At 32.1% G+C, this 12,842-nt stretch overlaps 1 protein-coding gene across 2 annotated transcripts; it reads left to right on the forward strand.

The window, feature by feature from the left end:
- The first annotated feature begins 5,597 nt into the window (after positions 1 to 5,597).
- On the forward strand, positions 5,598 to 10,090 carry LOC104900111 (bifunctional protein FolD 2). 2 transcript variants are annotated; one of them, XM_010687457.3, is made up of 6 exons: positions 5,608 to 6,016; positions 7,021 to 7,337; positions 7,955 to 8,191; positions 8,283 to 8,450; positions 8,731 to 8,909; positions 9,590 to 10,090. In XM_010687457.3, exons 1-5 carry the CDS (start codon positions 5,821 to 5,823, stop codon positions 8,899 to 8,901), a joined length of 1,089 nt encoding a protein of 362 aa, XP_010685759.1. In that variant the 5' UTR covers positions 5,608 to 5,820; the 3' UTR covers positions 8,902 to 8,909; positions 9,590 to 10,090. The 2 variants fall into 2 exon arrangements, with proteins under 2 accessions (XP_048504307.1, XP_010685759.1); XM_048648350.1 differs by lacking the exon at positions 8,731 to 8,909 and having other exon boundaries at positions 5,598 to 6,016.
- The last annotated feature ends 2,752 nt before the right edge of the window (positions 10,091 to 12,842 follow it).

Here is a 12,842-nt window from a genome sequence, read left to right on the forward strand (position 1 = left end):
TATTAACATAATGTATAGCATGTATAAAGCCATAATTTTATTGCAGACATATAGCAACCCATTTATCACTAATCAACTCCATCATTTTTTTTTTCAATTTGACAACGCTCAAATACTTAAGGTATTTGAATCAATTAATTTGCATGACAAATTGCTACTCAGACTCTCAGCATTAGGTACGCCCAAATGTATATTAGTTTTATTTTTCATCTGTATATAATTCCAACATATTTACTCTTTTTATTGTAGACATAATTGATATCATTGTATATGCAAGTTCCATCAGATTAGCTGAAAATGGCTTCACATACTTACAAAAATTTGGTAGAATTATATATAGATGATGATTTTTAGTCTTTAATTTTATCTAATATAAAAGATCGAGCATGCTTATTGTATTAAAAGTGTGTGAATTGCAACCGACAAATGGATAAATCTAGCACACGGATTTACAAGACAAATGAAAATTTTATCGAGACCGACAAGAGGAGCTTAATAGTTTTTTTTTCGTCGATTATATTTTTTATTACCTTTGTAGAGGATATTAAAAAAAAGGAAGAAGAATAAGAATACTAATGATGTTATTGATAGTAAGAGAAAAAAATGTGGGGAAAGTTGTGTGTGATGAAGATGATATTGTTGGGTAGTTTTAGTGAAGTACATGCAGCATATAATTTCTTTACATTCTTAATTTTCTACATTGTAAATTTAAAATCTTATTTGGTTGAATATATATTTTAATTGTGTATATGTGACATTTTTGTTGGGTGACAAAAAGTTATACGACCTATTAACTCAATCCGAATCCGACACGAAATTATCGGGTTGTTTAATTTAGTTTTTTTTTTGGTAAAATATTAATCTGAATCCGACACTTTTCACGTATGCCAATGCAAAACTTTGAGGACATATATCTTTAGTTTTGTATTTGTAAAAATTATAAAAAGTAGATATAAATAAAATACATGTTATGATGAATCTAACAAGATCCCACATGACTATATTTTTATCCGCGTATAAATCACAAATGATGGTCAAAGTGAAATTTGTGAATAGTGTAAAATGTCAAAGTGTGTAAATTAAAATGAAACGGAGGGAGTAGTAAATAAGAAGTGGGTTAAAAAAAATTCTTGAGATTGATTTGTTTGGCTTATGCATATGTTCAAGCTTGATAAACGGGTTAATAAATGAATCGGATAAATAAAATCAACTAATAATAAACAAAACAATTTACGTGTCTTGCACGGGTTCAAGTCATATCTACATAAAGCCTCCCGTGCATTTTTGCACGGGTTAAAAGCTAGTATATATATAAAACTAGAAAAATTTGCCTATGTGTCAAGCTATTACTCATTTTGCCACATGTCATCATTATACTTATTCTCATTTTTTTAGTGCCACGTGTAAAATGGATCAATTACAATCTTATAAATTTGGTAAGTTTCACTCACCAAATGGAAGTACTTTACAATCATATTAGTTTGTGTATAATTCCGGCATAGTTGCTAACTAATAATAAACAATGTTAGTATTGATATAATTTACCATTTTACATTATCATTTATGTAACTTACCCGTAGTCGTAGATTTTGATTTATAATGTAGACAATTTATTTTGGAGTTGCGGGATTGATAATTTTCACAACTTTTTATATTGCTTAATTATTACTCCAGTAGAGTACATTATTATTAGATATTATTGTAGTATACAATAATTATCTTTACGTGTCATTTATCTATATTAATAATAAGTTCGAGTTGGATTAATTTCAAGTTCACCTGATTTCTATTTCGGGTCACTTACCCCTAATCCAAACTTGACTTGATTCTGATTTCAGGTCAAAAATTAGAATTTGAACCCGATCTTTTCGATTTCAGGTTGACCCGAAACCAACCCAAAATGACCTGATTTTAAATTTAATCATTGCAATAATTCAACCTATTGAGTGAGTCTTGAATTCAAATACCAACTTAATCAAATTTAGAATATTCAAGAAACGAGTTTGGTCTAATACAAGTTAGATAAACATAGGTTGGCTGCCTTGAATTTGACCCCACTTCAAAGTCAGATTATTCGGATTTTTTTTGAGGTTCAAAAATTCAACCTGAACCTAACCCATTATTTTTTCTGGTCGGATTGGGCTGACCCATCTTTTTTTTTTCAGGTTGAAAATTTTAACCCAAATCCGAAATTTTCAGTTAGATTCGAGACGGGTTATCATATTGGATCACTTTAATTTTGACAACCCTAATGAAAACATTATATCATGAAATATAAATTTACAATTTATAATCTTTCAATTTTAAATGTAGTCATTCCAATAATTTTGGAATTAAAAAAAACTATTTGAGAACTAAAAAAAATCCATGTGCATTATGCACGGGTCCAGATAATCTTAATATAAATTATTTCTCAAATAGTCAAGATGTAAATTATTTTGCAAGTCAATAGTAACAAATTTTAAAAGCCATATAATCTTTTATTTCTCATTTATATCTTTCTTAAATTATTTCAATATTTAGTTGTGCATGATCACTTCATGATTCTAATGTAAATATCACAAAATATTCAATTTCTAAATTGAAATATTTTGGGTTTTCATATTTTTTCTTAGATATATGTTATTAATATTAATTATCAGCACATATTTTGCTGACCCGCAAATGAAAATCATGCTATCTAGGGGGAATAGATATTTTTTTAATATGTAACAATATTGATATAAACAATTAGATTCATTGTAAGAAAATTTATGTGAGCTTAAAGCGAGTTTGAACAAGTTTGACCACTAAATGTTACTCAAAGTTAATTAAATTAACCTAAGCAATGTATGTGCTATTAACTTAGTACCATTTAATCATTTATATGGATTATAATAATAATACTGATTATTATAGATAATTTATATTTCAGTATAGTGCATCGCACGGGTTGTAAGCCAATTTTAGACTATTCTTAATACAATATTATATCATTTTAGATAACAACCCATTTAGTTATTTTGTTTAAGGTTAAACCCATTTTAATTTATACGATTCTCATTACAAGATCATAATATCGTGTAGATATTTCTATATTCATTTCTTAGGTATATATTAGAAGAAAAATTTATACATTACAATATATATTTCATTTATATATTATAACATGAAATTTTTTATATAATAATTATGATTAAATGGGTTAAACAGGTAATTCGTTTATCAAATAGGTCGGGTCACGGTTGAGTATTTCAACCTGTTTATTAAATTTTAGTAAACCCGAACGCAAATCCAACCAAACCTGAACTGATTGCCAGCCCAACTTGGTTGCCTACTCTACTTTTATGTTTATACTATTTCATTACATATTTATATAAATATATATACCATGATTTCAAGGGACGTATTATATAATTTTAAATATATATTGTCATATCAAGAGTTATTAGCAAAAAGGGTTTGATGAACATTAATAACTGATATTTCTATATTCATTTCTTAGTATATATTAGAAGAAAAATTTATACATTACAATATATATAATTTATTATTACATATACATGAAATTTATTGTCTATTTGATAAGATGAGTTACATGTTATTTTTTTAATAAACTAAATTGAAAAATGTATTTTTCTTTAATTTTTTTGTTAATTTACATTTACTATACAGTGTAATTATAATGTCACTACTTTATGTAGGGTTTGCAAAAGCTAACTCAATACGAAATACGACTGAACCTAACCCAAAATAAGCAGGTTAGGGTTGGAACTTTGACCGATTTTCTAACCCATTGATTAAACAGGTAGGTTGAGGTTGACATTTTCGACTCGAAATTGACATGCTTTGACTTTTTAACTTACATATATGTAGAAAATTCTCGAAAAATATATTGATAAATCTAAAATTTGGTTAAAAAAGTAAATATTGCTAAAATTGGTCACAATTATTATAAGAAATATTAAACATGCATACTTTCAACAGTGAACTCTTCTATACTTTTAAGAAAATAATTAATTTTTGTATAATACTAATTAAGATTAAATGGGTTCAACGGGTAATTCGCTTATCAAATAGGTCGGGTCAGGGTTGAGTATTTCAACCTGTTTATTAATGTGTAGTAAACCCGAAAGCAAATCCAATCAAACTTGAACTGATTGCCAGCCCAACTTGCATTGCTGGTTGCCTGCTCTACTTTTATGTTTATACTATTTCATTACATATTTATATAAATATAAATACACCATGATTTCAAGGGACGTATTATATAATTTTAAATATATATTGTCATATCAAGATTATTAGCAAAAAGGGTTTGAAAAACATTAATAGCTGATAAAGAACGTTAAAACTCAAATGTTACCACAAATGTATAGTACAAAGACGTGGTTCAAAATGTTTTTAAAATACTCTTATTATTATTGTCATTTAATAATTCATTTGTGATGTTCATTCACTTCGTTGAGATAAAAGGGTTTTTTCGTGTTTCCTCTTCAATAAATGCTACATGTAAACTTGCAGTGTTTTACCATGTATAACATAATATTTACACATTCTTATTTGATATAAAAATTAAATCAAAAAAATAAACTTTCCGTGCATTTTTGCACGGGTGGAAAACTAGTTTATAAATGAAGTTACTTTTATGAGCGAATGTGAGGAAGATGGATCACCAGTAGAGAAAGGACGATTTGTGTCGGACTTGAGACCCCTATTTGTGTCGGACATAGGTCCAATGGCACAAATCTCGACGCAAATGACTAATAATTGATCTGCGTCAGACAGGGGAACGACGCAGATCTTTCGGCTATTTGCATCGCATCCTTACAAAAATGCGACGCAAATGAGTAACCCCACTTTATTATTTGTTCACAAAAGTAACCCCATTTTATTATATGAGTAACCCCATTTTTATCATATGAGTAACCCAATTAATTCATATTATTAATGTCATTTAATCTATGAGTAACCTCATTTTATCTTATGAGTAATCCAATTAATTCATATTTGTAACCTCGTTTATTTATACAATTAACTTCAATAAATCATACGAGTAACCTCATTTAATCGTACGAGTAACTCCAAAGGTTCACAAAAGTAACCGTATTTGCTTATAAGAGTAACCACATTTCTTTTATAGGAGTGACACCCTTTTATTGTTAAAAGTAACCACATACTCATACAAGTAACTCCATTTGGTCATAAAAGTAACTCCATTGGTTCATAAGAGTAACTCCATAAGTGTTTGTGTATAAGGGTCAACTTCAAACGGTCATATCTCACAGCACACTTAATATTTTGGGAAGATTCAAGTTGGAGATAAAAATTCGACTCGATAGCTTTTTAACACCTAGTCAAAAACTCGATTCCGATGAGAAAGAAGTGAGATATGACCATTTGCAAATGAGCTGACGAACTGATCACATACCGCACGTGGCCACACCTGTAATTTCGCGTGTGGCCGGCCACACAACACGACGCGCTGAAACTTATTATAACTTATTAAGTAGAATATTAATTCTCTTATTGTCTTTTTTGTCTTGGGTTTAAAACTTTTTCAATGTTAAAATAATTAGATTAAGGTGAATAAAAAATTACCTAAATTCCTACGAGCTTAGATCCTATTTTTTTCGACTGAATTAATGGAAGTTTAGTTTAGTTTCATTATAATTCAGGTTCATCCGATTTAATTCAGTTCGGTCCAAAAGGAGAGAGCGTAGATGGACACACTCACACAGATGATGTGATACAATAGGAGACGGTATGGAGGAGTAATAGGCGGACAAATAATTGATTAACAGAATTAGAAAGCAAGAGAAGATCTCCATTGAAGTTGAAATGCGAGGAGAACGAGTGATTTTGAGAGGTATTATTAACAACAGAGCTTTCACTTCATCATCTTCATCTTCATCTTCATCTTCATCTTCAATCCACTCATCACATTCACTTCAAATTGGGAGACCCAAATATCTGGGTTTTGACCTTCCGGATGTCCGGCCTTCTGGCGCCCCCTCTCAACCCCCAAAACCTCACTGTAATTTCTCTCTCTCTTCTCAATTGGTTGATTATTAGAGTAGGTTTTCAATTTTGTCTAAAAAGCTACAAAGAATTTAAATTTGGATATTAATGTGTAAATTGTGTACTGGGTAGTTTTTGTTGCTGAAAATTACTCTTTAGTAGTTACAAATTATGGGTTTTACGAAGAATGTTTTGATTGATTTCATATTGTTGATTGGAAACTTCTACGTGGAATTCTGTTAAATTGGAAAGACAGCTATTTGCATTATTTCATTTGCAACAGTGTTTTATTACCTTGTTTTTTGTCCTTGTTTGTTTGCTTAAATCTCTAGTTCTTTCTAATTTAAGATATATCAGCCACATGTTACTAATATCTGGAAACAATTTAATCTTTTGGCAAGCTTTTGATTATTCTATGTATGAGCCTGCTTGAGTGCCTATTGAAATATGAAGTTCGAATTTCGGTTTTCTTTTTCTTGTCTGGAGACCACAATATGTTCATAGTAGAGTGTAATTTGTAGATTGGTGGAACTTGAATTTGTGAGAAGCACAAGTATATATCCCCTTGCTTAGCAATTAGGTAGTGTATTGTTCAACTTGAATTGGCTTACTTCAAAGAGTTTACATAAGCTATAAAAACAAGCTCCAAATTCCAATGTGTTCCACTAACTTTAGATGAGTCAAAATTAGTAGAATAGAAGTATATAACACAACCTTATTACCTTAGTGTCAAAGAATCAACAAAATCATACCTTAACTGTTGATATAGGGAAATTACACTTACTAAACCCCCCTGCTTGCTTGCATGCATATTTCACTATTATGTGGGCACTTAATTTCATAGAAAGCTTGGAGTTCTATGGCAGAGAGTCAGTCAAGTAAGAGTACTTTTTTATTTTTCACAGAACTTGATACCGCATACCTGAACAAATAGGGCATTGGATAAGTCAATTGCATAGTGCTGTTTGTTTGCTTGTTCTTCAAAAAGTATGACCTGTGTGAATTATGCCTTTGGATCAGTTGATGGGCCGAGTGCCGAAATCATTGATGGGAAGTCTATTGCTGCTATAATAAAGTCACAAGTAGCTAATGAAATTTCGAGGATGAAGGACGCTGTGGGGAAGCGTCCTGGTTTGGCTGTTGTCTTGGTAGGTGAAAGAAATGATTCACACTCATTTGTCCGTACCAAGATGAAAGCTTGTGATGAAGTTGGAATCTTTTCGTCTGTGGTAGAGCTCTGTGCTGATTGTACTAAGGATGAAGCCCTTTGTGTGGTTTCTAATTTAAATGAGGATCCATCTGTTCATGGTGTTATTGTGCAACTCCCTCTTCCTCAAGTAACTCCCAAAACCAACTCAATTTTGTTGATCCTCTTCGTATATTTTGTATTCAATGAGATTATGTATGTGATATCTATGTTACACAATTCTAGAAGCATGCTAAGTCAAAGGACTTAACCTGTTTATATATTTATTAATATTGTACAAACATAGAAGTCAAGCTCACAATGTCAAGTAATAGTGTCCTACTTTTTTGTTTGGGTGCCTACTGCCTAGTCTGGGTGGGAAATGGAAGCTCATTTCTTGGACTTAATATTTATGTTTATATCACATCAGGAGTTTATATAAAATATAATAAAATTGTTCCACCACTTTCATTTTTACACTCTGATTGCTGACCTGAGATTGAAAAGATATACATGCTGGTCAGGCAGTTATATTTGCGCAGATTGTTTGAATGAGCAAGTGTCCTCTTTCTCTTTTACATGGGAAATATTAGGTTCTAAGATATCAATTGCTCATTAGTTTTTGGTGCCTCTTCTCAAGATATCAATAATCAAATGCTCCTTAGTCCTTGGTGCCTCAATTGGTCAATAGTCCTTGGTGCAACTTAATTTTTTGGGTAATTTTTTCATTTCATTCTTTCCGTATAACTAGTGAAATGTTCTGCTCAGCATTTGGAGGAGGAGATGATTCTGAATGTTGTTGATCCTGGGAAGGATGTTGATGGTTTTCACCCCTTGAATATGGGCTGTCTTGCGATGAAGGGAAGAGAGCCCTTTTTTGTTCCTTGTGCAGCCAAAGGCTGTATTGATTTGCTGTTGAGATCTGGTGTTGAAATTGTGGGAAAGAATGCGGTCGTGATAGGGCGAAGCAAGCTAGTTGGATTGCCTGTTTCATTGTTGCTGCAGGTACTTATCCCATGTGACTGCACATCTTAAGTATCTCTTGTGTTGACAGAAAATTTTCCTCTGAGTAATGCTAAATTTGTTTGTTTGAAAGAGGCACCACGCTACTGTGAGTGTTGTGCATTCATTCACCAAGAACCCACAAGATCTAACTCGTGAGGCAGATATAATCATCACAGATGCAGGTGTACCAAACATGGTTCGAGGCAATTGGTTGAAACCTGGTGCTGTTGTAATTGATGCAGGAACCAATGCAGTGAAGGTAAAAAAAAATTCACTTTAGCCTACAAGCAATTGAATACAAGTGCACCCTTTTGTTTCTTGAAAAAAAAAATGGCAGCCTTGTAACTTATTAGCTACATTTCTGGTATAAAATCATATCTGTGCCTTTTGTAACTTCCCTTTCCTGATTCCTGAGGTGAAAGTTGAATTTGATTTTCTTCTGCCAAAGTCATGTTCCACCAGAGGACAGTAGTCAGGTCTACAAGTCAGGTCGTATTTGATTACATCGTTTGATACACCGAATATTCTGCACTTTGCAGGACCCAAATAGGAAAAACGGGTTCCACTTAACTGGTGATGTATGCTTTGATGAAGCCGTTATGGTGGCATCTGCAATTACTCCTGTTCCGGGAGGATTGGGACCTGTAACAATCTCCATGCTGCTCTCTAATACTCTCGATTCTGCTAAACGCGCTTATGGATTTGTCTAAGGTCTTAGGTATGTTCGCCATACAACAACAGTTGCTTGCTCCCCCTGTAAAGCCTGCTAACTATGTTGTTTATAGTAGAATGTACAACACTGAACATGCTTCTTGTTTTTGTGACACTTGGATATGGAAGAGTAAGCTATCTGAGTCAATCAACTAATTCTTAGCTTAAGCTCCGAATGTATGTGTATGCGTCAACATCATCTACCTAAAAGCATGTCTTAGATCAGAAATAGCAGTTTACTTTTTTTACCACTTCTCTGTGTTCTAGGGTTAGGACCCACCTTGATTTTATATTACTTCATCCGTTTCGTTTTAAATGCAACGAATGAATATTTTACATCTCATAAATAATACCCCTTTGTTGCATTTAAAACGAAATGGAGGAAGTAGAAAAAAATATATTTCCCTAATCATTATCTATGAAACAAAGATATATTGACATTCTTACTCTTGTTAGCGCCCTCTTTATTCTCCATCCCCAATACGAATATCAAACATTTTAGCTGGGACTTGGGAGTCCAGGACTGAGAAAGTGGTATTCGTATGGTTCTCTTAACTGGCAATAGAGAATGGACGTGATCAGCTTCTCTGTTTGGCTAGCGAAGGCATTTATATAGTGATGCTTGTAAGTTGTAATGGTCTTTAAGCCGCTCTTGTGGTAATTCATGGTGTTTATGTACTTGTGCAGCCTGTAAAGGTAGTTTCCATCACAGCCAAAGGCCATATCAGTGTTTAATTGCAAATACATGCAGAGCTGGAATTGAAGTGGATGCTAAGAGAATCCAATATAAAGACTTAAGACCTTCAGAAGAACTTAGCTATATAGTCATCCGATACTAAGCCTGACAAAATATCCTTATGCAAAGATATAGCAGATGCATTTCAACGCAACGAAATACGCAAGGTAAAAGATTTGGTTGTTAACAGCACCTTCATTCAGCTAGGAGGAATCACACCATACTAGCTGCCCTTTTTTCCCGTTCTTGTAGACGTTCTTTCATTTCCAAGAAGTCGACAATTGTGAACTGAAATGCCCGGTTCATTGCTAACACCTACTATGATGTTTGGGTGCAGTTAACAAAGTACAACTTTTGATGTTTCATATGCTCCTATGTGTTCATCCTATTTTTGTTGTTGTTCGTTCATACAATCAGATTCTTTCATCAATGGATTCCATAAATTAGTAGCTTCTTGGTACCCACAATAACGAAGGAAACTCACCAGATTCGTTTGCCTATTTGGATAAAGCATGAGAGAAGAGAAATAAATGGAATTGGAAGGATTCGTTTGCCTTTCTCTTTTGATAAATATAATTCTTCCATTGCTAGAAAACTTTGTAAAGAAAAATACATGCCCACTCTACTCTGCCATTCCTTTCGATTCCCTCCCTTGTCAAACTCTCCATGCTTCCAAATTTGCAATCAGTAGATTAGCTCGTGACTGTTCAATATTACATTGAAATTGAGACTGTTTTTGTCCTGGCAATTATAATTGAAATTAAGACGGACATTGATTGAGTGACTCTAAGGGTTGTCAACCCTCTTATTATTGAGTTTTCATTGGTTAGGAATACATTAAACATTATTTTTATATATCTTCTCTCCTCATTTATTACATACATATCAATATTTTATTCTAATGTGTCTAAGAGGGTTGGTAACCCTAAGGGTTATTCAAACATTTACCAATTAAGACTGTATTTGTCGTAGCAATCATAATTGGGATTGTCGTCAATTTTTCCAATTAATAAAGGTTATGTAAAGTCAAAAGCATTTTTTTAAGTGGTCCATTGAAATATCAAAATAGCTGTAATTATGTTAGACCTATTGGAGATTTTTGTGTTTGGGACCCTAAAAAGTAGGGGGGGGGGACAACTTGGAATTTTGGGCCGACGTTCCATGAACCCAATATCAATCAGGAAATGTAAGGCTCCGTTTGGTAGAGCGTAAAACATTTTCAGTGTAAAATGATTTTCATGGAAAACAATTTACAATGAAAAACACAATTTCAAAATTAGTTTTCCGTTGTTTGGTTCGATGTAAGAAAAATGATGAAATGAAAGGAAAATGAAAAGGAAAGTAAGGAGGTAGTGAGAAGAGTGTACAAGAGAGATAAGGAAAATAGTTTTCCCTTCGTTTTGAAAGGAAAATGGTTTTCCATCATTGGGAGAGTAATTTTACCCCAAGGGAAAATGGTTTTACACTCTTTTGCCAACAAAACAATGTAAAACTGAAAATAGAGAAAAACAGTTTTCCAGAAAAACGTTTTACACTCTAACGGAGCCTAAATTTGAGTTTACATCTCCTGTGTTTCGGACATTACAACGCCTATCCATCGGATGGACAATTTATTATTTATAGAGCATTAAAATAATATTTATTATGTTGAATTGGATTCTATTGTTACAAATTTTAACAAGTCTTTGTTAATAGTGGGTACTGGATAGTCGATTCGATGATAGGTGGATAGACAAAGTTTTTTCTCTAGGTTCTCTCTCCATGTTGTTTTGGCATTTAGTAATTATTGTATTTACCAATTCTGTTGCGTCTTGTTTCTTAAGAATCTAGGGCTGATAGTGGCGTTCGCATATTACTATTAGCATATCACTTTACAGCAAAGGCCTTGGTTCTTTTTGGGTCTATTTATTCCACATTATGTCCTATTGTCCTTCCATCCACTTTTCCTCCATTATCTTTATCTATGCATGTTCGTTGCCTCCTAACTTAATTAATAATTTAAGGAAAAGTCAATTTTTTTAATCCTAAGATTTCAACATTATGCATCTCTTTTGAAAATTCTCAATAACAAAATATACTTATTCATACCCCTAATGTATATATAATATATATGCACTTATTCACAAAATTGAGCTTTTTTTCAAATATCAACAAAGTTTAAACAAGTTACAAGTGAATAGAAACGAGCTTTAGGCATACATAATCTCTAACTACTGAACCAATATTGAAAATTTATACATATTCGAAGGTATATGATCTTAAAATATCGATTAGCATAATGATGCATCAATGTATGATTACTGATTAGCTAAGGTAAGAAGAAGTAATATAATAAAGTAACTGAAAAATATTGTATAACAAAAGAAAATTAACCACCTATACCATTAGAATCATTTTAGAAAGTCGTACTCTTAGGGTGCGTTCTATTCAACTTATTGGACCTGAACTTATTGGAACTTATCTGAACTGAACTTATTGAACCTGAACTGAACTTATTGGAACTTATTGGACCTGATTGGACCTGATTCAACTTATTGGACCTGATTGAACCTGATTGGAATTTATTGGACCTGATTTACCTTATTAGACCTTATTGGAACTTATTGACCTTGATTGAAACTTATTAGACCTTATTGGACCTGATTGAAACTTATTAGACCTTATTGGACCTGATTGAAATTTATTTGACCTTATTAGACAAAAACATTGACCATGAATAACATAAATATTACCACTAACGTAAATACTACCCCTCAAAATTTTTTATGGAATAATATTATTATAATTCGTCCTTTAAAAAATAATGATTATTAATTATCTCTTATGATAATTAATTTAACAAAAAAATTACTATTTATATATTTGCCTATACATAACTTTCATCACTAATATATCTAATAGTGTTGTTTTAATTTTATAAAACACTAGTAGAAAATCAAAAAATTAATTTTATAAAATACTAGTAGTTACTAATTTAAGCTGAGCAAAAGGCAGTGAACTTTCATTGTAAAGGCTTGATTATGGGCCTGATTCTCCTTTTCCTAATCAATGAAAATAAGCTGAACATTTATTGCTAACAACAACTCCTTCATTCATTTCTTCAGCTTTCTTCACCTTTCATTTATTTGAATGTTACTAGAAGAAAGAGAAAAAAGTCACAGTAGCTTCAACTCGGGCGAAAATTGCAGATGAAATATGGTTGGC

The sequence above is a fragment of the Beta vulgaris genome, chromosome 7 (assembly GCF_026745355.1).
Source record: "Beta vulgaris subsp. vulgaris cultivar EL10 chromosome 7, EL10.2, whole genome shotgun sequence".
Lineage (NCBI taxonomy): Eukaryota > Viridiplantae > Streptophyta > Magnoliopsida > Caryophyllales > Amaranthaceae > Beta > Beta vulgaris.